The sequence below is a fragment of the Sciurus carolinensis genome, chromosome 12 (genome assembly GCF_902686445.1).
Source record: "Sciurus carolinensis chromosome 12, mSciCar1.2, whole genome shotgun sequence".
NCBI classification, from domain to species: Eukaryota; Metazoa; Chordata; class Mammalia; order Rodentia; family Sciuridae; genus Sciurus; species Sciurus carolinensis.
In genome coordinates, this window is record NC_062224.1 from 22817044 (window position 1) to 22839678 (window position 22635).

Sequence of the window (22635 nt, forward strand, 5' to 3'; positions counted from 1 at the left end):
GCAAAAGCAAGGCACTAAGCAACTCAGTGAGACCCTGTCCCTAAATAAAATATGAAATAAGATTGGGGATGTGGTTCAGTGGTTGAGTGCCCCAGTTTTCAATATCTGGTACCAAAAAAAAAAAAAAAAAAAAAATCCCAGCTGAATGTTTTGCAGAAATTTACAAACGAATTTAAAAACTTACATGAAAATGCAAAGGAACTAGCCTAGCCCAAACAATTGTAAGAAAGAACAAAGATGGAAAACTCTTACTCCCTAATTTCAAGATTGGCTATCAAGCTAAGTCAGTCCACACAGTGTGGTGAGTGCTGTCAGACAGATGTATTGATGAAATAGAAGAGTCCAGAAGTAGAGCCCCATTTATATGGAAACTGTTTTTTGATAAAAATGCCAAAGAAATTAAAGAAAGACTTCAACAAATGGTGCTGGGCAACTGATTATCTATAGGGAAATTTTTTTAAAAATTTTCCAAATTAGCATTTTATACCCAGGAAAAAATATTCTTAAAAAGTTAAAGGAGAGTAGAGACATTTTCCCACCAACAAAAACTAGAGAAATCCATCACCAGGAAACATGAACCAAAGGAAAAATAAAAGTAGTTTTTCAGGCAGAAGAAAAAATTATCCCATAGGAAAACATGGAATTCAGGAAGAAATAAAGAACAACAAAAACAAAAAAAAAATGGGCAAATAGGTAAACAGGTAAGTATCAACTCTATACTTTAGTAATAATTACTACTAGTAATTTAGTTTAAAATGTAAAATTAACTACATGGAAATAGTAACAAAATATGGAGCAGTGTTCATGGAATTCATGTTAGCATTCTTGAAGAAGCCAAGAAAAGCCATGATTTGCATATAAAAGTAACAAGGTAAGGATGCATGTTGTCATTTCCAGAGCAGCCACTAAAGAAAATGTCAAATGATGTATAATAAGGTAATGAGAAGAAAAAATGGAATAATTAAGTTTCCTTTCTGTCCATAAAAAAAAAGGAGAATGACTTAAATACTTTTACTAACAAATTTTACTAACTTTTACTAACAAATTATTGTGAAACAGTTGAGTTGCTGTTCCTCTGGATATAACCAAATGCCTGCTAACATGTGTTCTGGTTCTTATTTGTCATATTGACTGAGTGTCATGTCTATGATTCACAGACTTAGACAAAAAGCAAACACAGTATCAGTAAATATTTTATTTGAACATTTTAAAGTTGAACTTTGTAGCCAGAAGGTATAAAGGTGAACATTTATTCATAATCACTGAAATCTAAGAAACTCATGTTGGAACTGATTTATGGGTAGTGAGACTGGAAGCAGAAGTTTGAGATATTCAAAATCCTGAAAGAAAATTACACAGCTCATCCATCAAAATGTGCCTCCAAAGCACGCTCCTAGCCAACCCAGCTCTTTCTGCAGTGCTGGCCTTTCCATTCCTCTGATCCTGTGTTTTCCTTCCTCTTTTCACCTGATCCCTCTCCTACACATGTCCATGAAGGACTTAACTGCAATGGAAAGTTCAGGGTCATCATGAAAGATCTTGATGTCCAAGTCCATAAGCCTCCTGACATCCCCCAAGAGTCCTGCTCTGAGGTCCCACCCAAAGCCTATGGAAGCCAGTTGGTGGGAATGGCTGCCCCTCTATCATTGTGTGAAATTCCCAAGTCTAAGGATGAGTCAGGGTCGAGTTGATTCCAGGTTAAGGAGAGAAGCTGTGACTCCCTTCAGGTAACCAGCAAATTTAGCCTAGTTTTATAGTAAATAAAACAAGCCATCCACCTGAATCATGAAAATCAAGGATACATGAGGAAGAGTGGCGAAGCAGGGGACTCTTAGGATGTACAGATGTCACGATGTCACTGTTCACTTGGCTTGAACTTCAGGGCCACACTGTTGATGCAGAACCTCTGTCCTGTGGGTGCAGGTCCATCAGGAAACACATGGCCAAGATGAGCTTCACACTGTAGTGGAGAGAAGCCTGCATCACTTCTAGTGGAACCAGAACCCTTCACATAGAGCCAGACAGATGGACCCTGTGTGGCCACCCAACTCCAGAATTTGACATCTTTGTGGGTTAGGGGTGGGGAGAGTCTGTCACATCAGAATTGGATTAAGATATGGAAGAACTTAGAGTACAATAGTGGTAAATAGCCCTACCTTACAAGTAAGAACGTGTGCCAATTATCAAATTTACTCATCTGTAAAGTGGGGATGATAATTATACCTACTTAATAGAGCTGTTGTGATGATTGAGACAATGTACAGAAAGCAGCAGCAAAATTCCTGCTGAGTACTGAAAAATGTTGTTGTGGACAGGGTATTATTATTTTTATATTACAGGCAAAACTATGCTGCTGCATCCACTTGCCTCTGACATTTTACGAAACACAGGCCTCAGAGGACGAGAGCACCCAGGGACAGCAAAGGGATTTTTCCATCTGTATGTAAGCCACTCCTTCCAATCAGGCTCCCAGAAGGAGCAAAGTGCTGTTGTCACCTGCAGTGTCCCTCTGCCTTCTGGTAACGTACTTCTGAGTGGGGAAAGAGACAGAGAGAAGCCAACCACATGGGTTTTCCTGCTGCCTGTCACAGCTCAAAAGCATGTGACCTGCCACTCTTTTAGACCCTACCGCTTCTCCGATCTCTGTGGGAGGTGAGAACCAGGAAAACCTACTTGAGAAAATGGCCCAGGAAGCCTTTCAACCTGCAGGGCCCAGAATGATGGAAGAGAGGGGTCAATATGGGCATGAGTTTCTACTAGTCTATTCTTCTACTTCATTTAGTTATTTATTTAGTTCTTTAGTTTTTGTGATGCTGGGGACCAAGTTTGGAGCCTACCACTGAGCTTCATCCCCAGTTCTTTTTATTTTTTATTTTGAGACAGGGTCTCACTAGGTTGCTAAGGCTGGCCTCCGACTTTCGACCCTCCTGCCTTGGCCTCCCAAGTAGCTAGGCGTGTGCCACAGTGCCGTTTCCCAATGCCTTTTGATAACAAAGTGCCTCCATGGAACAAGAGCAGAGGCCAAGCACAGGAGAGTTCTCTGTAGCACTTGCAGCAGTATCAGCGAAAATATGAAGCAAAATACACCACCTTCTTGCAGACCACCTCTGTGCGAGTTTTTCCTGAGGAGGTGTCCAGACGTCTCAGGATTCCACTGTTACTTTCATCAGAGTCCAAGGTGCCATGAGCCTCAGTAAATGAAGGCCATCCAGTGCCAGAGCAGAACTTCTTCTCAGAACTGTGGAAGGCAGTACCAACACCATGACTATTAAAGATGCTGTTATTAACATACCCAGGAGCATTTTCCCCCTAATTCATTTTTCCAATAAGCCAGGCCTAATTCCCACTTTGCTCTGTCAGATTGCAAGCTTGGCCAGGTCAACCATCAGTTCCACAGAACTATTCCCACTGCACCCCTTCGCTATTAAGGACATTGCCTGGCCAGAGTGAAAGGATGTCTTGTGCCTTTGATGCTAATGGCTTCTTTCTCTATGTCTGATCTAAAGGACTGAAAAACACTTGGAGCTTTGTGAACTCTGCTGCATATTAGGAACCACAAATCAAATCCATGTGTTCTGAATTCAGAAAAGGGAGAAATCAAACAGAAGTTAACAGTGGTCAAAGGGGGTCAGCGTGATCTCAGCACATCAGAGAAGCAGCAGATCTCATGAAGCAACCATTTTTAGCACAGGGAACTTCCAATTATCTAAACATAGGAGGCTGCCTGCCTGGGGGACTCAGTAGCAGGAAATTGGACAAGCTGCTCGACCTCCCAAGGCCTGGTTTTATCGTCCAGGAAATGGGACAATTGTACCTAACCTAAAGGGGACGCTCTGCAGAGTGTGGTATAAAGCTGGGCACGTATATTCGCTATGATTATTTTTATTAATAAATAAGCCCAGGCACCCAGTGAAGCCCGACATTCCAGGGGAGTCTCCAAAGAACTAACAATGCTGAAGGCTAGAATGGGTCAGAAGAGCTGGCAAGAGGAGGAGAGGAGCAACTCGAAAATCAGCTCACCAGAGACCCCATTCTCAAGGGTAGGGGTGCAGCTCAGAGGTGGAATACCTGCTAGCATGCACCAGGCCCTGGGTTCCACCCCAGCACCACATAAAAAAAAAAAAAATGAACAAAGAGCCCATTCTCTAAGAGGTTGGACAGATAAGCTCCTGCAAATGGCTCCAGGAAAATAGATTTTTAAAAAATTTTAGATGGTAGGAAGATGACTTGCTCTCTATCTAAGAAAGAAATAATTGAAAGTTAAACCCTGCCAAAAATTGAACAAACAAAAAAAGAGTGGTAAATAATGGAATCCTGAGCTCTGAACACAGAGGGAGTGGGCAGAGAGCGCAAAGTCCACCACCAAGAGGACATCGTGATACGGCGAGTTTAGACATTTTGGTCTAAATTTAGACACCCCCGGATTCCTGAGGATTCCCTAGAGTTTCAGTTTACATGAGTTACAGATGTTGATACATAACAAATTAGAAATGATAACTGAGAATTTTAAAATATGTCTGCATTATATTACTTTTTAAAATAAATTATTACATATTAACATTTTATGACAATACTGTTTTCCAGAATGAAACAGACACTGAACGAGAAGGATGGCGCTGTTTTACAATTCTGCACATCTCTTTACTGTCTGGCTTGAAAAAAGACAACTGAAACTTCATATGTGCCTCTGTGTTTACTCTGTTGCAAGACTGTTTTGATACAGGAAGGGGACAGGACAGCTCAGTGGCAGAGCATGCATGAGGCCCTAAGGTTCAATCCCCGGCACAAAACCAAAAGGACTTCGCCTCACGTGGATGGAGACATCCTGGGAAAGGGATCACCTGGTAGATACCCGAGGTGGGTCCCAGGGACCCTCAGGAATCCTCTCTGAGAACCACAGGCATGTCCCCTTAGTGGTAAGGGCTTGACTTCCAAAAGATGTGGTATGAATCCACAGTTAAATCCGTGTGCTCTTGGCAAGTTATTCAATAGTTATTTAATCTTTTGAAGACTTGGTGTCCTAAACTACAGAATAGCAGCAGCATTATTAAATCACATGCTTGCTGACAGAATTCACTGAGATATGTCTACATATGGTGTGTTTAGAGTAGTGCTTGACACATAGTAAGTTTGTAGCTATTCTTTCCCATATCATTATTACTAATAATAGACATTAATGAAATTTGAGTAGCCATGAGTCCAACTAGAAGTGTCTAAACACTCAGGCAGGGTTCAAAAATATTCACATGGAGCTGAGGGTGTAGCTCAGTGGTTGAGCACTTGCCCAGCATGCATGCTCAAGGGCCTGGGTTCAATCCCTAGCACTGCAATAGAGAAACAAAAACATCTGCCTTGCCACTGTGTCCCAGGGAAGAACATTATAAGAATCTTTTAACCAACATCTTTCCATCTTCAACATTAAATAAACTACTGATCATGAAAGGAATTTTGATAGGGAATTATGAATATAATAAATTTTTTAAATGAATGAATTTTAGACTAATAAAAAGTCATTAAACATTTTATGGGAAACAATAAACCTTTATTGATGCAATTAGCAGAATCTGGAGATTTTACCAAGTAATATGAGAGGGGCAACATGTATCACTTAAGACTGAGGACCTAAATATTAAAGCTAATTAGAAATTATGATATACATATTTAAATGACCAGCAGGTGATAAGACTCACCCCTGGAAAACTAAAACCATTCTGTATCATGTACTTTAGAAGGTATTCTCTTGTTTATCTGGTTTGTTTTTCCTTTTTCTGGATATTCCATAGCCCCCAAAGTAAGAGCAGAAGCACCAGATATAACTGACAACTCTAAGCCTAATTTCCTAGAAGAACCTGCATTCAATTGAAGGAAGGGTGCACACCAGAGGTTTTCAATGTTACCTACTCAGGACATTAGAATGTCACATAAAAAGTGAATTAGCCTTCAGTTTTCTCCTGTTTTAAGATTTATGACCAGAAAAATATGTGATCTCACAAAACACTTTCATAAACCCTACCAGAAGCTGCCAGGAAGAGGGAGCAGTCGGGGGGCAACATCACTTAATTCCAAGGTTATCCACAGTCCAGAGTCCCTCAGGAGTAATGACATCCTGGAAGGCACTCCTGACCCTAAAACCCTCAACCCACAGCTACTCATTAGGAGAGGCAGTGCTCTCCACGAATGTGCTGTGATCATTTCCAAGATGATGGAATCGGCGGGGGACCACGTTAAGCGTGACAGATGCATCTGGGAAAGAGGCTCTGGACAGGGAGCCTGTGGGTCACACTGGCTGGGCATGCCCACTGGAGGCCAGTCATGTCTTCCCAGGGACCTAGAGCTGTAATTTGGATGGCTGGCACCAGAAAGTGATAGAGTCTGCTTCTAGAGCCCTGTCCAAGTGACCTATGGAAACCCAGACGACAGCGTGGGCTTCAGAGCTCTAGTGCTACGGGCTGGTGTTTTCGTGGCCGTGGCACCACTCTGGACAAGTTAACCTTCCTAAGACTGTTTTCTGCCGTGAAATGAAGGTAGCGACACCACAGAGCGCTGCTGGGAGGTCTGACGTAATGCTGGGTGTGAACAGCACAGCGCCGGCCACGTGGGCTTGTTCACTGCTGGGCCTTCTGTCCCTGAGGAAGGGCACGCTCAGGGTCTCCTGTGGAGCATGAATCCAGTGCTATCACTTACTAGATGTGTGACTGCAGTGGTCTGAATGTGGTTTGCCCCTCTGAAACTCAAGTTGAAATGTGACTGCCCTTGTGGCAGTGCTGGGAGTTGTGGCCTTTAAGAGGTAACTAGCTCATTAAGAGGGAGCATGGGAGTTCTCATGGGACTGGACTAGTTACAGGAGCCAGCTGCTGCAGAACAAGGCCACCCTTTGCATTTTGCTCCTGTCTGACCTTTGGCTTTCCCACCATGTTATGATGCAGCAGAAGACCTTCACCAGAAGCCAAACATATGCCAGCCCCATGCTCTTGGACTTCCCAGCCTCCTGAACCATGAACCAAAATAAACTTATATTTGTTATAAACCACTCAGTCTCAGGGACTCTATTATAGCAACAGAAAAAAGAATGAAAACATGAGCAAGTGACTTAAAGAGATTAAGCATCAGTTTTCATATCTGTTAAATGGGGTATATGAAAAGCACTGAGTCCAGTGCTTTAAGTGCTCAAGCAGTGCCAGGTGTGGTGGACCACACCTGTAACCCCAGCAACTCAGGAGGTTGAAGCAGAATTGTAAATCTGAGGCCAGCCTCCGAAACTTAGTGAGACCAGTGCTACAATGAAAAGTAAAAGGGCTACGGATATGGATGCAGCTCAATGGTTAAGTGCCTCTGGGTTCAATCCCCAGTGCCAAAAGAACCAAAGACCAAAATCGAACAAACGAAAGAAACAAGAAGTTGCAGCTTCTTTTCTTACATCTCCATGGTGCTTTCCATCATCATTGCAACATCTTTAGGTAGTCTGCATATTGCTACTGCTGCTAAGCAGTAAGGCAGATGTCACCTGGTGAGCACCTCCATGTTAGTTTCTTAGCATGACTACAGAACATGACCATGAAGTACTTGGGACATACGCTGGGTTCTGGAGGCTAGTCCAAAATCAAGATGCCAGCAGGGCCATGGTCCCTTGAAGGTCCTAGGGAATCCCCCTGTGCCTCTTCCTAGCTTCTGAAAGTGGCTGGCAATCCTTGGCTTACAGCTGATAAACTAACCACTGCCTCCACATCTGCATGGTATTCTCCTCTTTGTGTCTGACTTTTTCCTCTTCTTATAAGGACATCAGTCATATTGAATTAAGGGCCTACCGTACATCAATATGACCAATGTCCCTGTTTCCATTTACAGGGACGAGGATTTCAATACATCTTTCGTGAGACACAGTTCCGCCCATAACAACCTCCATGCGTATGTACAAGGAGTATAATGGCTAAGGAACTTGAGAAGCTTATCAGTTTTAACTCCTCAACTAAAGAAAATGTTAAGAGTCAGCAGAATACTTAAGTCCTAGACTGTGTGCTACTGACAAAGTAACGGGAATTTAGAGCAGAAAAACAAATCCAAAACAACATGTGCTGTCAGAGAAGGCCTCAACAAGGAATCTAGCCTCCAAGAATAAATGAAATCTAAATTACATACAGAAGGGGCAAACAAAGTCCAGAAGGCTGGCCCAGTCCGAGATTCTGCAGGTGGGAGGCTGCCCGGTTGATGCAAAGCAAGAGGTGGTGACCCTGCATTTACTTGTAATTTTTTTAAAATATGTCTTTACAATATATTTATTTATTTATTTATTTATTTATTTATTGTTATGTGGTGCTGGGGATCAAACCCAGTGCCTCACATGTGCAAGGCAAGCGCTCTACCACTGAACTACAACCTCAGCCTTCATTTACTTGTAATTTTAACTAGAATTTAATTCTGGCTGACCAACTTTTCACTTCATTTTGACTCTATCTGAATTCTTAAAGGAATTATTTTTTCTGTTCCCCTACTTCCTATAATAGAAGCTTGAGAACAGAAACAGAGAAAGAAAATGGTCCCAGGTTGGTGATACAGCTCAGTGGTAGGGCACTTGCCTCACAAGTGTAAGGCCCCAGGTTCAATTCCCAGTACTGTCAAAAAATAAATAAGTAAATAAACGCTTGGGTCCCAGCTTGGTGCTATTGCGAGTTAGTAGAACCTTTAAGAGATGGGGATTACTGGAAGGTCTTTAGGCTACTGGGGGCTTGCCCTTGAAGGGAATCGTGGTATCCTAGCCCCTTCCTCTCTTTTGCTTCCTAGCCAAGAGCGGGGGGTTGCTCTACCACACACTACAATGTGCCACTGCAAGCCAAAAGCAATGTGACCAAGTAATCACAGACTGAAACCTCTAAAACTCTTAAGCCAAAATAAACTTTTTCTCTTTATAAGTTGATTATCTCAGATATTTGTTACAGTAATGGAAAACTGACCAACACATGGATATACTCTTATTTCCTTCAGTTTTAGCTACAGTTACAGGAGCAGCAGAAAAATAGAACAGAAATTCAAAAGTTATTGAAAAGAAAATGGAAACTTTTTAACTAAAATTAAATATTTACAAAGAAACAATTAAGGTTCATGAATTGGCAGTTCAGTAAACAGGCTGCATGATTAATAGGCTTTTGGGGATTTGGCTGATTTTCCTATTAGTTTTGGTTGTTTCAGTCCCTCAACCTGGAGTTGGTTACTTAACCTTCTAAATTTGAACTACCATTGTGCTAATACTCACTGGTCATATGTAAAATTCAGTCACATTTCAAATGCTCAATAGTCACACGTGACTAGTGGCTACCATCAGGGGCGGAGCAGGTACAAAACATCTGCCCCATTCTAGTGAGTTGTCTTGGACAGAGCCTTCTGCTCTGGTCTCTCCTAGCTCCAACATTCTGTGACTCTGTGACAGCTTATATGGTGAGGGGACAGGACATGGTGAGATGGCCTCCTCTTTACAGATGTGGAACATCAATGAAATCAAAGAAGGAAGGCTAACATTGAGGAGAGTTCTCTTACAAGGATGACTTCTCATTTTTTGTGGTCACAGTCCAAATATAGAAAACAGAACATCTCTGGTGACTGGGTAGTAACAAAGTATACTTTTACTACATGGTCCTCTGGCTCAAGGCAAGTCAGTCAACTTAACACTCTACTTCTCTTTCACAGAACCGAAGGTCAAGGAATAACTAATATTGCCAAAATATGAGTCTCATGTTGATACTTTGAAATACATATTTGGCCTTCCTCCCATTTCCTGGCATATACAACTTCTAAAATTTTTGGACTCTTAAAAATTATAGTGATTTTTCATATGTTAATAAGTTGGCCCGTGGCAGACAGCCCATAGGGAGCTTTAGGGTGGGGACTGGTCACCAGAAAGAGCAAGGCATGGTCAGAGGGTTAAGACTTTCAGCTCTGCCCCCAACTTCTGGGGAAGGAGAAGGGCTGAAGGTTAAGTTGATCACCAATGATCACAGATAGTCCATCATGCCTATGTCAATGAAGCTTCCATAAAACCCCAATGGATAGGGCCGGGAGCTTCCAGATAACTAAACACGGGGAGGTTCCTGAAGGATGCTCCACTCCCCACAAACCTCATTCTGTGTATCTCTTCATCAGTGTAAGTGTTTTCCTGAGTTCTGTGAATTGTTGAACCCAGGGAGGGGGTTACAGGAAACCCAATTTGTAACTGGCAGATCAGAAGCGCAGGTCACAACTCTGGGATTTACAACTGGCATCTGAAGCGGAGGGAGGTCCTTGGGGACCAACCCCTCAATCTGTGAGGTCCGATGCCATCTCCAGGTAGGTCATGTCAGAAAAGAACTGGATTAGATGACACTCAGCTGGCATCCACCATGGAACTGGCTGCTTGCTTCAGAGGAGAAAACCTCACAACTTTTGAGGTCACAAAAATCTCCAGTGTTGATTGCTATGGTATGGGGGTGGGTGGGACGGTTTGTTTTTCCAACACCACTGCGTAAAAATTAAATTCCTTCTAGCTCTCCCCTGTGCCATCCTGGACTGACTGCCTTCCCAGATACCGCATCGGCCACCAACAATGTGAAGGCTCTGGGCCAGGGCTGGTCCCCTTCCCTGAGCATGAAGGGAAATCGATCCTAATGCCCCTCGTCCTTGCAGGCGGGGTCTGGCTTCCCTAATGCTGCCCGCATTAGCAGCCAGTCAGCCAGGAAACCCCGTCTGCTCAAAGCCCAGAGGACAGAAGGAAGCACTGGCTAATGGAAGATTTGCAGAGCTGGCTTGATTTATATTTTATTCTAAACCAATTTAGGGTTGATGCAAAAGAAAGGAAAACATCTTTGAAGTTCTGAAAAACAGGACTTCAAAGATGTTTCCTTTCTTCTTCATTGAATCTACTTTTTTTTTTTAGACTGTTTCCTGCATATCTAAACAAAAAAGCCTTTGTTGAGAGATTTTAGATCCTGATTGACTTAAAAGAGGCTTTGAAATCAAGGGACAATTAAATTTACTTTTAGCTACATAGGAGAGGGCATGGTATTTACTACTGTCAAGCACTGTGGGGAATCTATTCTCATAAAATTCTACATTTCCTAAATTAAATTATAAACCCATTTTCCCGGGGAGAGGTATAGTTTTAATCACATGGCCAAGCAAATACTATTAGGGTTTAGATTTCTTTAAAATACTTTCTTTCTAAAAAATTCTAATAGCTTTATCGTAAGGTACACACCAAGAAATAGCTTAATTGCTATTTCTCGGGGATACATAAAGGAAAAATATAAGCCAAGAAGTCTTGTTAACTGTTTTGCATGTGAGAAAAAAATCAAAACAGACAGGTCTCTTCTATAAACAGCTCTCTTTTTTTTTTTTTTTTTTTTTTTTTTTTTGTGGTGCTGGGAATTGAACCCGCGGCCTTGTGCTTGCAAGGCAAGCACTTTACCAACTGAGCTATCTCCCCAGCCCATAAACAGCTCTCTTTATGCAACAATGCCAAAAGAGAAGGAAGACAACATGGCCAGGAGGTACATGCCTGGAACCCCAACTACTCAGAAGGTGCGTGCAGCAGGACTGCCAAGTTCCAGGCAGCCTGGGCGACACAGGGAGAACCCCATCTCAAAACAAATAACAACGAGACCCCCACAAAAAACAGGCAAGAACAAGGCGGGGGACTGAGGGTGTACTCGAGTGACACAGCACACACTTGGCATGTGTGAGACTCTGGATTTGATTCCCAGTAAATAAAAAACCAATAAATCAATGAATAAGTAAATATATAAAAACATTTATTCATCCAAAACCTCAGGTGAGAAGGAGTGTGGAATAGGAAGGTTTGCTCTCCCTCCATGGCTCTGTCCTCACCTTACCTGAAGAGTGGACTGTCACAGCACACACAGTGATACATTCCTGACTCCTTATTGTCCAGGTAGATCCCGCTGAAAGGCTGAAAGTAAATGAGATACATCATGTGCTGGAAGTGACATAGCAGATTTAAAAACAAGGCGGGGGTTGGGGGCATAGCTCAGAGTCAGAGAGTTTGCCTAAAGAAAAAAGAAGAAGAAAAGAAAGAAAGAAAATAAATACCTAAGAAGCACAGCTGGGTGAGATCAGGGGTTTGTGCCTTTCACACACTTTGCATGGTGTTGAGGACACTGTATATATCAGGTTCTCGGGTACCAGGGCTGCTGCTTAGATGGAATTACTCCATTCATTATGGCTTGAAGAGCTTTCAGGTTTGTAAAGTGATTCCAAGAGGAACACAGCAAGACTCAAGGCAATGTATGGGTTAAGTCAGTTTATTTTTTTTAACATTATTTTGCAAACTGAACGCCACTGTTGAAAAACAAAATACCATTTTGCCCAATTCCTTTTATCATCTTCTCTGTCAAAAGAAACTTTAAAAGGGGGAAAATGTGAAGATCACACCACAGCTCCCAGTGGCGCGCATTACCCAATTCCACAGGATGGAGAAGGTCAAGCTCAGAACAGCTCATCAAGAGGGTTGACTCAAGAAATAGGCTGGACTTTTTCTGCCCACTCCAGTTTCCCTAACTGGGAAAACTCCAGGTCAAACCTTCAAATTCCCTGGGGTGGCACTAACGGTCCATTTTCAATGAGATGCCCAGCAGACACTTTCAAATTAACCTACCAAGCCTCCTACATGGGTACGCTTGGACATTCTCCCTCTTTATAAACCCTCCATTTAGCTGCAGAAATCCCAACGGTAGTGAGCTGGTCTTTTATGGCCCAGTCCCATGAATGCAGGAGAGGCCAGATCACACAGGGCTGTGAGGAGACAGTGCACACACTCTGTCCTGCTGAACACAGGGAGCCTCTAGAAACTTGTACAGTGGGTGTGCACATGACCAGAGTCAGCTTTTAGAAAAATCACTTGACATCCAGGTCAAGAATGGACTGAAAGGACTAGAGACACAGCCCAGCAGCAGAATGCTTGTTCAGCATATGCAAGTACTGGGCTTAATTCCTGACATTGCAAAAAAAAAAAAAAAAAAAAGAATGAACTGGAAACTGAAAAAAGAGGAGAGAGTCAAGAATGATTTAGAAAAGGGAACTGAAGTGACTGATTGCACAGGGGGGACAAGGTCAGAGACAGAATGAAGTTCAAGCTACCCTGGGATTTCAACATCTGTCTGGACCAATGACATTTCTTCCTTCTTTGGTTTTGTCAATAGAACATACCTGCTGGAAAGAGGACACACTTAAAAGGGATGACCGCAGATAATTTCACATGGGACTATTTGCAGGGGTGGGGACAGGGCCAATGGAAACCAATGCAGGGGGATGAAACACCCCTGGGCTAGTGATTGTGAGAAGACACAACCCACTAAGCCTGTGGAACAAAGGAAGGGGGCGGTTGCTAGAACCTGTGTGGGGGGAGGCTGCCTACAGAAGCAGCCACCTGCAGTGGAGGAACACAGCCACTGCAGACCTGCTTCAGAGAGGACCCTGGATCCAGACGGGTTTCTCTGTCCTCTGATCTCTCTAGCATTCCCTGCTGCCTAAACTAAATCAGTGGCCAGAGGGCAAGAAAGCTAGTCCCTCCTCCCAGAGCAGGGAGAAGTCCATGGAGACTGGATCAGGAAGGCAGACAGAGAAGGACCTGCGGGAAACCTCCCTCTGTGGATGCCAAATTCTTAGTTATTGCTCAATTAGGCTGAAAATTCTTTTGTTGGTTGCTAGCAGAGCACTAGCATCTTACTGCAGCCCAATAAAAAACATACACAACTGAATTTTCATGTGGAGTCACAGAATAGGATTCGATGTCTTCTCTCTCTTCCCTTAACCTAATGGTGCTAAGGCTTCCAGTTCTGCAATATTCTAAAAAGTTCCATGTGGAAACAGAGCAATTGAACAGGATTTATAACATTAGTTAAAATAATGGATGATGCTCATTTTGTAAAATGGCCAAATGCACAGCATATATTGCACCATCTGTTTCAGAAGCCCACGGATTTATTCTCCTAAACATCTGGCAGCACATCTCCAGGCTCCATGTACACACTGAACCCTGCCTGGCTCTGCACCTGAGAAATCAGGGCTTGTTTACAGCATTCTTAGCATTCACACGACTGCTCACAGAGTATCAAGTGTACCTCCATTGTGCTATATACAAAAGTGACGAAGGTGGTCTCTTTCCCAAAGAAGGCTCTATTAAAATTTCACTCACAGGAAGTTGTGAAAAATACTAGCATTTCACAAGAATCCATTGGGATCTGCCAGCCTGTCTGATGACTTTAGCATCAGAGAAACTGAGGTACCACCATGATTGTGAGGCCACATACACTTCTTTGGTTGACTGAATGAAGCAGGTACTGACGAAGGAAAAATAAAAGTACTCTAGAAGGTTGCGAAGCCACAGTGCTGGGGTCCAGATTCAGTGGATTTGTGAATCTGCTTCACAAATGAAAATATCTAATAATAAGTTTCAATAGGTAACTGACAACAGCTGTATTTGGATCTGAATGAGATTACTTGTTAAGAACCACAGCAAATGGTGCTGTGATGAGGAATCGCTGGGGGCTGTCGTCTTGGGAAATAGATGAAAGTTGGGATTGCTGAATGCAGCCTAGGTGATGTTTCCACCTCTAAGCCCCCAGTCACTCAACATTCACAAAAATTGAATTTTTGAATGCCTACAACAGGCAGGCACCACGTTAGGTGCTAGAGGATAGAACAATGATGGCAAACACTATGAAAAAAAAGCAAACTTTGTGAGAGCTTGAGAAAGTGAGATGTGGGCTAAAGTTAAAAGGCAGGTCTGAATTAATGAGCAGGAGGGGTGATGGGCAAGAGAAAGGAAGCCGGATGCAAGGTCCTTAAAAGGGAAGGAAGCCCAGGATGTGTGAGATCTAGAGAAGGCCCCAGAGGAAAAATGGCTGGATTTAAGGATGGGATAGGATGCAGGGGACTTCAGTACCCAACCAGTCATTCAGTACTTTCCTTTCTGTTGAAGGCAGTGGGAAGCCACTGCAGGATGCTGAACTGGGAAGCAGGGTGGCCAGCTCTGTGTTTTCAAAAGGTTTCTTTGGCTGAAGTGTGGGGGTGGCCCAGCAAGGAGCAAGAATGGCTGCACTCCCAACAGCTGCAGGCTGCACAGTCACCAGAGGTAACCTGGTCCAGCCAGCAGCCAAGGACAGCAGAGGGCACTCAAGTGACTGGAAGATTTTTTAGGACACAAAAGGATCCTCCAGACAATGGAGGGCACTGTGTCTAAGGAAAGAGGTGGTTCCTACTACGAGACAGCCACTGATGTCCTGAGCAGGGGGACCAGGGAGGAGGCCAGGATCTGGATAGCAGCTAGTGACGAATCAGGGTCAGACAATGGACCTATTCCAACTCCACCAACACATCTGACCAGAACATCATAAATCATACCCCATCTGCTTACCGGTTCAGTTCCTTTTTCTCTTGTGACATGGAACTGCTCTGGAGTCAGCTTCTCTTGCCACTCAGTCTTGGTGAGAGATGGCCCACATGGCTCACATTTTGTAACAGACTCTGTATTATCAAGTAGAGGCTTTTTTTATTAAAATGAAAAGGTACAATTAATTTTTTCCCCTTGACTTTCCTCCCAAAGCACACCAGCACCCAGAGGAATAATCCTGTCCCTTATTCTCTCTGTCACTTCATTCTTAACAAGGACCAGAAACTCAGGTACAAAATGCCTTGACTATTTAATTTAATAAGAAATTAGTCATAAATAGAGAACTGGTTTTCAGTCCTCTTGAGGCATGGAAGCCAAAGAGGTAGCAGAAAAAGGAAATAATGTGGAATAAATTCTCCCCAGGTACCTAGGGCTGGAAATTGATCCTCTGACTTTCATCGAAGCAGTTCCTGTTGAGACACAGCTGGGAGCAGTGGAGAGATCGGACAGGACAGAACCTTGAGATAGCAGGTTATTAAACTCCTTTTCCTTCCTGGTTTATGAAGATACTTCTGATTTTGTTTGTCAAGGGAGGTCTTTACTAAAAAATCTTGCGTGGACAAGAGATTCCTATTCTATATACCCGCAAGGGAAACTGAGACCTACCACAGTCTATGATAATGCTTCATGGTTTTCATCCATATTTTTCTCTTATTCCTTTCAGCTTTTGTCTTATTACTTTTATTTGGGTGATCATAAAGAAAATAACTATGACAGTACTCTTTCACTAAACCAGGTAGAAAGCTCAACTCTCATAAAAATATTTTAATCATCCAATATTAAGAATGTGCAAGGAATTTTATAATCTGTCCAACTCTTCAACTGACAAATGAGGAAACAGAAGCCCTAAGGCTTAGTAACTACCTGTGACATTGAAGGTGAAAAGTGATAGATCAGTGGTGGAGTGTGAGCTTAGCACGCTTGAGGACCTGGGCTTGATCCCCAGCACAAACAAGAAACAGCACCTGTGACGTCTGCACCCATAAATCAAACAAGCCATAAAATTATTTTTGAAATTCATTTTTTTGTTTCTTATTTTTTGTTCTACTTAGTTATACATTATAACAATGTATTTTGATTCATTGTACATAAATGGAGTAAACTTTTCTCTGTACAAAATGTTGAATCACACCATTCATGTATTATTTTTTAATTTACTTTTTTATTGTAAACAAATGGGATACAACTTGTACCTCTGTTTGTACACAAAGTAGAGGCATACCATATGTGTAATCATACATTTACCTAGGGTAATAGTTTTTGACTCATTCTGTTATTTTTTTTTCTTCCCCCCCACCCCTCCAACCCCTCTCTTCCCTCTATATAGTCCCTCCTTCCTCCACTCTTGACTCCCTCCAACCCCCGAAATTCATTTTTGGTCACAAAAAATAGTACTAAATAATCCTTTAGCAAGAAAAGACTTATTTTTATCACCAGTTTATAAGACTACACAATAGTGTATTTTCAGTATTGTTTACTATAGATTGTTGATGACTGTTTACATTCTTAAAAGGTTTTTTTGAAACTGTTAAGTATCAAAAGTTATCTTTTCTTTTTATAAGATTACAGAGATTTTTTCTTAGCATGGAAACAGACTTCTGAAATTTTCCTATGAAAATATACCTCAGTTAACACAAATTTTCAGGAACTCATCTCTTTGGGAGCAAAGCAAAATGTATTTGTGTAACAACTACTATCACCCAAGCTCTTCAAAGTTATCATGCAGAAAGCCAAGTAATGGAGAAGGAATGACAGGAATTTAAAAATCATTGCTTTTACAACCACCAAAATGTTAACTGATTTGAGTAGGAATCACCAGGGGATTCTAAAACCCCAGGGTGAAAGACAGTTTCTCTAAATTTCCTTAGTAAACTCCCTGGAATCTCAATGACCCATGGTGATTCTTGTATTTCCTTACCAGATCACTTTCCTTTTCTCTACAATTGGTATTTAAAGCCTTTTATAATGTCCTTCAAGCATGGTCTCCACCACCTCCCACCTTACTCTCAACAGATGACTTCACTTCACAGGAATAAAAAACCACAAAGGACACAAGACCCTGGGTTTGATCCCCAGCATGGCAAAAAAAAAAAACCACACACACACACACACACACACAAAGGAAAGTCCTCCAATGTGCTACCCGGCTGCCACATTTACTTATACCTGTCCCCATCTGTCCTTCTGTCTTGTTTCAATGAAACAAGTGACCTCCTCCTACTGTCCGTCTGCTGCTGCTGTTTTTCTGGAGTGCATCTCCTTCTGCCTAAGGACCAAGGTCCACTGTCTCCGTTTCATAACCATCAACTTGCACTCCACTGGATCACTGCCCTCTGTACCTAGACATGCTGAGGCTCTTGGGAGAAGAAATTCACACAAACCTCGTTTTCCTTACATGGTCTCTCCTACCAGCTCCTGACAGAGGCCTTCTTACTTCCTCACCTCTTTCAGTCACACCTCAAAACATTAGCTTCCACCCCTAGCCCTGCACCGAATCTGTTCTCAGAGAGCCAAGGACTTTCCTGGTAAAACCACCAACACTTCATCCTGACTTTGTGACTTCATGACTATCTGACACTACTGACACTCACTTCCACGACACCAAATTCTCTTACCTCTCCAGTTACTTCCTTCCTTTCAATGTCCTTTTCCAACTCTCCTTCCTCTGCCCATCCTTGATGCTCTTCAAAGGATCTTTTGTCCTAGACTTTCTTCTGCCCTTCCTCCATGCCTGCCCCATGGGTGATTTTATCCACTCAGTAGCTTAAAGCACAAGTACATGATGAGGACTCCCAAATCTACTTTTCCCTACATCCTAGATCTCTCTGCTATTCCGGTCCTATATATAATTGCCACTGGGATGTCTCACCTCAAACACACACAAAAGGACCTCCTGCATCTCCCCATTCCAACCTGAATCTGCTTTTCACATTTGCTCGAGCTCATCAACTACATTTCAAGCCGGAAACCTGGGCCATTATCCACAACTGCTGTTTCTGCAGCGAGGCCTATTGGCTCAACTTTCTAAATAATTCTAGGATTTGCTCCTTGTCACTTCTCCTCTGCCATTACCTTGGCCCATGCCACCATGATCTCCAGCAAGTTTCCTAGTTCTCCTTCTATCCTAAGCATTTCTGATTGGTTTTTTTCTCACTGCCCAAACAGTTCAATGTGACATGATACCCTCAAGGTCAATCCCAAACTCTTTAATGTGACAACCAAGGCCTCTGTGCCTCCACCACAGTTCTACTCTCCCATGAGCTCCTGTGCTATACTAGTTATTCTGGACCACAGCCTTCCCAGTACCCACCGCGTGCGCACATACACATGCACACACATAAACACACACACATCGTTTCTGTGGTCCCATATTCCCAAGTCTTGTTCGTTCTACTTCAATACCTCTTTCCTGCTCTTTTCCTACCTCCAACCCCTTTCGGAAGAAGCAGTCTATAGACGTCAACAGCTGATCCATGGTGCCACTGAGTTCAACTATGCCATTACTGATTCTCTGCCTGTTGGACCTGTCCATTCCTGATAGAGGGTGTTTAAGCCTTCAACTATGACAGTGAGTACTACACTTCTCTTTGCAGTTTATCATTTTTTGGCTTCACATAGTTTGATACTCTGTTGTTAGGTGCATACACATTAAAGACTCATATCTTTCTGGAGAATTGATCCCTTTATCATTATATAATGCCCCTTTGTCACTGATAACTTTCTTTGCTCGGAATTCATTTCTGTCTGACATTAACATGGCTACTCCTTCTTTCCTTTCATCAGCTATTGTGTATCTTTCTCTATCCCTTTACTTTTAGTCTATATGTGAACTTATATGTAAAGTAGGTTAGGTCATATTCACAGTTACTGAGGAGGCTGAGGCAAGAGAATCTCAAGTTCAAGGCCAGCCTCAGCAACTTAGGGAGACCCTGTCTTTAAATCAAAAATAAAAAGGACTAGGGGATATAGCTCAGTGGTGGAGTACTCCTGGGCTCAATCCCTAGTGCCGCAAATAAATAAAGTAGGTTAGGACATGAGAGTGGGGTCACCACGATGGGAATTAAGTCTGCTCTCTCCATGCACATACGTTATGGGGAGGCCGTATGTGCACAAAGCAAGATGGACCCAGGGAATCCATTGCCACCTTGATCTTTGACTTCTAAGTCCCCAGAACTGTGAGAAATAAATGTCTGTTGTTTAAGCCCCCCGACCTATGGCATTTTTTCATGGCAATGCAAGTGCAGTCACAGAGCCAGCAAGTGACAGGGAGCCAAGACACAAATACGGGCCCATCAACAACCAACCTTTAACCACAGAATGATTACCTGCTTATCATTTTTAATGGATGTCTAATGGTTTGTTGAATTGAACTTTTATGATTTACTTAAGCATTCCTTAACTGATTTGGGTTGAAGCCAGTTTCCGGTCCCTAAGAGTAGCACTGTTAAAACTGTCTTTGCACATATAGCTTTGTTCTTTTTTTGAATTATTTCCTTAGTACAAATTCCCAGGAGGGGGTGTCTGATAAGTTACACAGCTCCTGCTATGCATTGGTGTCTGGCCAAATTTTAATGTGGCTGAAGAACTTCCAATCCCAGGGCAATTCATTAGGCTGCTTCCACCATGTCAAGTATAAGCATAAAGAAGTTTCCGCAGAAACCACTACCCTTTCAAGGGGACAAGGAGAATTCCGAACCCACAATTGTTTCCATTACCTGTGGTTCTCAGCAAAGGAATGCTTGCAATATAGCAGGTTTGCAGCAAATATCCTCAGTCTGGTTGACTGAGACATTGAGGGGTCAGTAAATTAATAACAGAAAGTTCTGTTGGATCAGCTACCACTCACTCTACATTGCCAGTGCTTTTATTTATTTATTTGACACTACAGTTTAAAAAATTTCATGGAATTAAAAAGAGTTCCAAATAAGTTGGTACATTTTCAGCAGTTAGGTATCCCTTAATGTATTCAATGGACCCATAAAATTGGACTCAGGGCGGAGGATGGAGGATACAAGGTGCTTAGGGACTCAAGGTCCTGAGTGCAATTCGCAGTAAGGCAAGAAGAAAAAAAAAAAAAAAAAAAAGGAAGCAGAGTCAGACCTCTTGTGAAACTTCCCAGGAGGTCAACCCCCACGAGCAATAAACTGCCCTGAAATATATGATACAGTTCTCCACAGTGACTGGGTCCTAATTGGTGAAATGTCAATGTCCTTTCTGACAAAGGGCTAAAAGCATTTAGCAAGCAAGCAAGCAAGTAAGCACACACACACACACACACTCCCCCCTGGTCTCTGTCTTAGTCTCAAAGTCATTAATAATGACTGTCAGACCGGTGGCAGTGGTGCACACTTCCAGAGACTTGGGAGGCTGAGGAAGGAGGATCATAAGTTGAAGGCCAGCCTGAGCAACTTATTAAGACTCTGTCTCAAAAACAGGGCTGGGAATGTGGCTCAGTGGTAAAACATTCCTGGATTCTATACCTAGTATAGAGGAAAAAAAAAAAAAAAAAAGGCTGCCAGACCGAAGAGGGAAAAATGATGATTTGCCTGCACATCTCCCTGGGTCTTAGATACACACAAACAAGTACAGAATCCAAAGTCTGCACTGCTAGCTTCGCACATGCGAAAAGAGCAGAACTCTGAGTGGAACAGACCAACCGCCAGCGCAGGAGAGGGCACGCAAGGTCCAGCTGACCAACCACCGCGTTCTTTACCCAGAGTCCAAAGGTCCGCGGTTCTCGGGACTCGCATGGTATGCAAATAAATGAACTTTAAGAAATAAAAGAATTGTGTGTACATTTGGGAAAGAATCTGACCTTTCCTTGGGTTCTCACAGAGCCGGGTGCCCCCAGCTATCCCAAGTTTACGAACCACCGTCCTAGACCGCAAGGATAGTGCGGGGACCCGCAGCGGCGCACGCAGAAGGTCAGGAGAAATGGGGCGGCGCGAGCCGCAGCCCGCGAGGGGAAACCACAGGCCGTAGGCGGCGGGGCCCGCGTCCTACCTGCGTCCCCGCGTCCGGCCCCTGGGCCGCCCGCTTGGCCCCGCACCGCCTGCCCAGGTGCCTCTCGGGAGGACCAACCCCAGAGCGCTCGGAAGAAACGCGCCATGACGCCGGTGGGCTCGACGCCGAGGCCCCGCCCTCAGCCCCGCTCCGCCCCGCCCACTGCCCCGCTCCGCCCCGCTCCGCCCCGCCCATTGCCCGCTCTCCGCCCCGCCCACTGCCCGCGCTCCGCCCCGCCCATGGCCCGCGCTCCGCCCTTAGCCAGCTTGCCCTTGACCCGCCCCGCCCCGCTTGGCGCCCTTCCTGGCCCCCTCCCCAACTTGGCTTTCTAACCCGCTTTCAGCCTCCTTCCCTCCAGCTCCTCTCCCTCCAGCTGTTCCCGCGCTGGGGCCCCATTCCACCCCCACTCCCCTCGTCCCTAGGGCAAACGGGGATCAAGTTTAGTTTGCATTTTCCGGAGTTGTATATAAATGGGATCATTACATTTTGTACTTGATTTTTGTCTGGCTTCTTTCAGTTGGCATAATTATTTTGACATGCTTGCAAGTTTTTGCATGCAACAAATTGTTCATTCCACCTTGGCGCTGAGTAGTATTCCATTTATGGATATGCCAAACCGTATTTATCTGGACACCAGTTGATTCAGGCTGCTTCCAGTTTCTCCTTATTAAAACCAAAGCTGCCAGGAACATTCCTGTACGAATCTTTGTGTGGATATGTGAGGTCTTTTCTCTTGGGTAAATACCTGGAAATGGAATGACTAGGTCGAAGGTAAATAATTGTTTCCTCCCACGTCCACTGGCAGTATGTGAGCGCTCCAGTTCTCTGTCCTGGCAATCTCTTGAGTGTTGAGACTCTCTGCTGCAGCCCTTCTAATTGATAGGCAGTGGCCTCTGTTGTGGTTCTATTTCACGGTCTCTAATGGCTAATGTTAAAACATTTTTTTCTGCAGTAGATATATTTTCTTTGGTGAAGGTCTAAGGTTTTTGCCCATTTATTCTTAAGTTATTATTGAGTCTTGAATATTCTTTAATGTATTCTGGATACAAATCACTTCTCAAACGTATGCTTTACAAAGCCCTGTCCCACTTGTCTTTTGGATCTCTTAATAGTATCTTAGAGCAGTTTTTAATTTTATGAAGCTCAACATCCTTTTTTTTTTTTTTTTTTTTTTTACGGATTGTGCCCTTTGGTATTAT

The 22635-nt window shown here is 43.3% G+C and overlaps 1 protein-coding gene across 2 annotated transcripts; it reads right to left on the bottom strand.

Moving 5' to 3' along the window:
- Window positions 1-1841: 1841 nt before the first annotated feature.
- Window positions 1842-21585, bottom strand: Msrb2 (methionine sulfoxide reductase B2). 2 transcript variants are annotated; one of them, XM_047521100.1, is made up of 5 exons: window positions 21437-21585; window positions 15398-15507; window positions 11856-11932; window positions 3091-3238; window positions 1842-1960 (listed from the first exon to the last, which is right to left on the bottom strand). In XM_047521100.1, exons 1-5 carry the CDS (start codon window positions 21540-21542, stop codon window positions 1856-1858), a joined length of 546 nt encoding a protein of 181 aa, XP_047377056.1. In that variant the 5' UTR covers window positions 21543-21585; the 3' UTR covers window positions 1842-1855. The 2 variants fall into 2 exon arrangements, with proteins under 2 accessions (XP_047377056.1, XP_047377057.1); XM_047521101.1 differs by lacking the exon at window positions 21437-21585 and adding an exon at window positions 17600-17705.
- Window positions 21586-22635: the final 1050 nt, after the last annotated feature.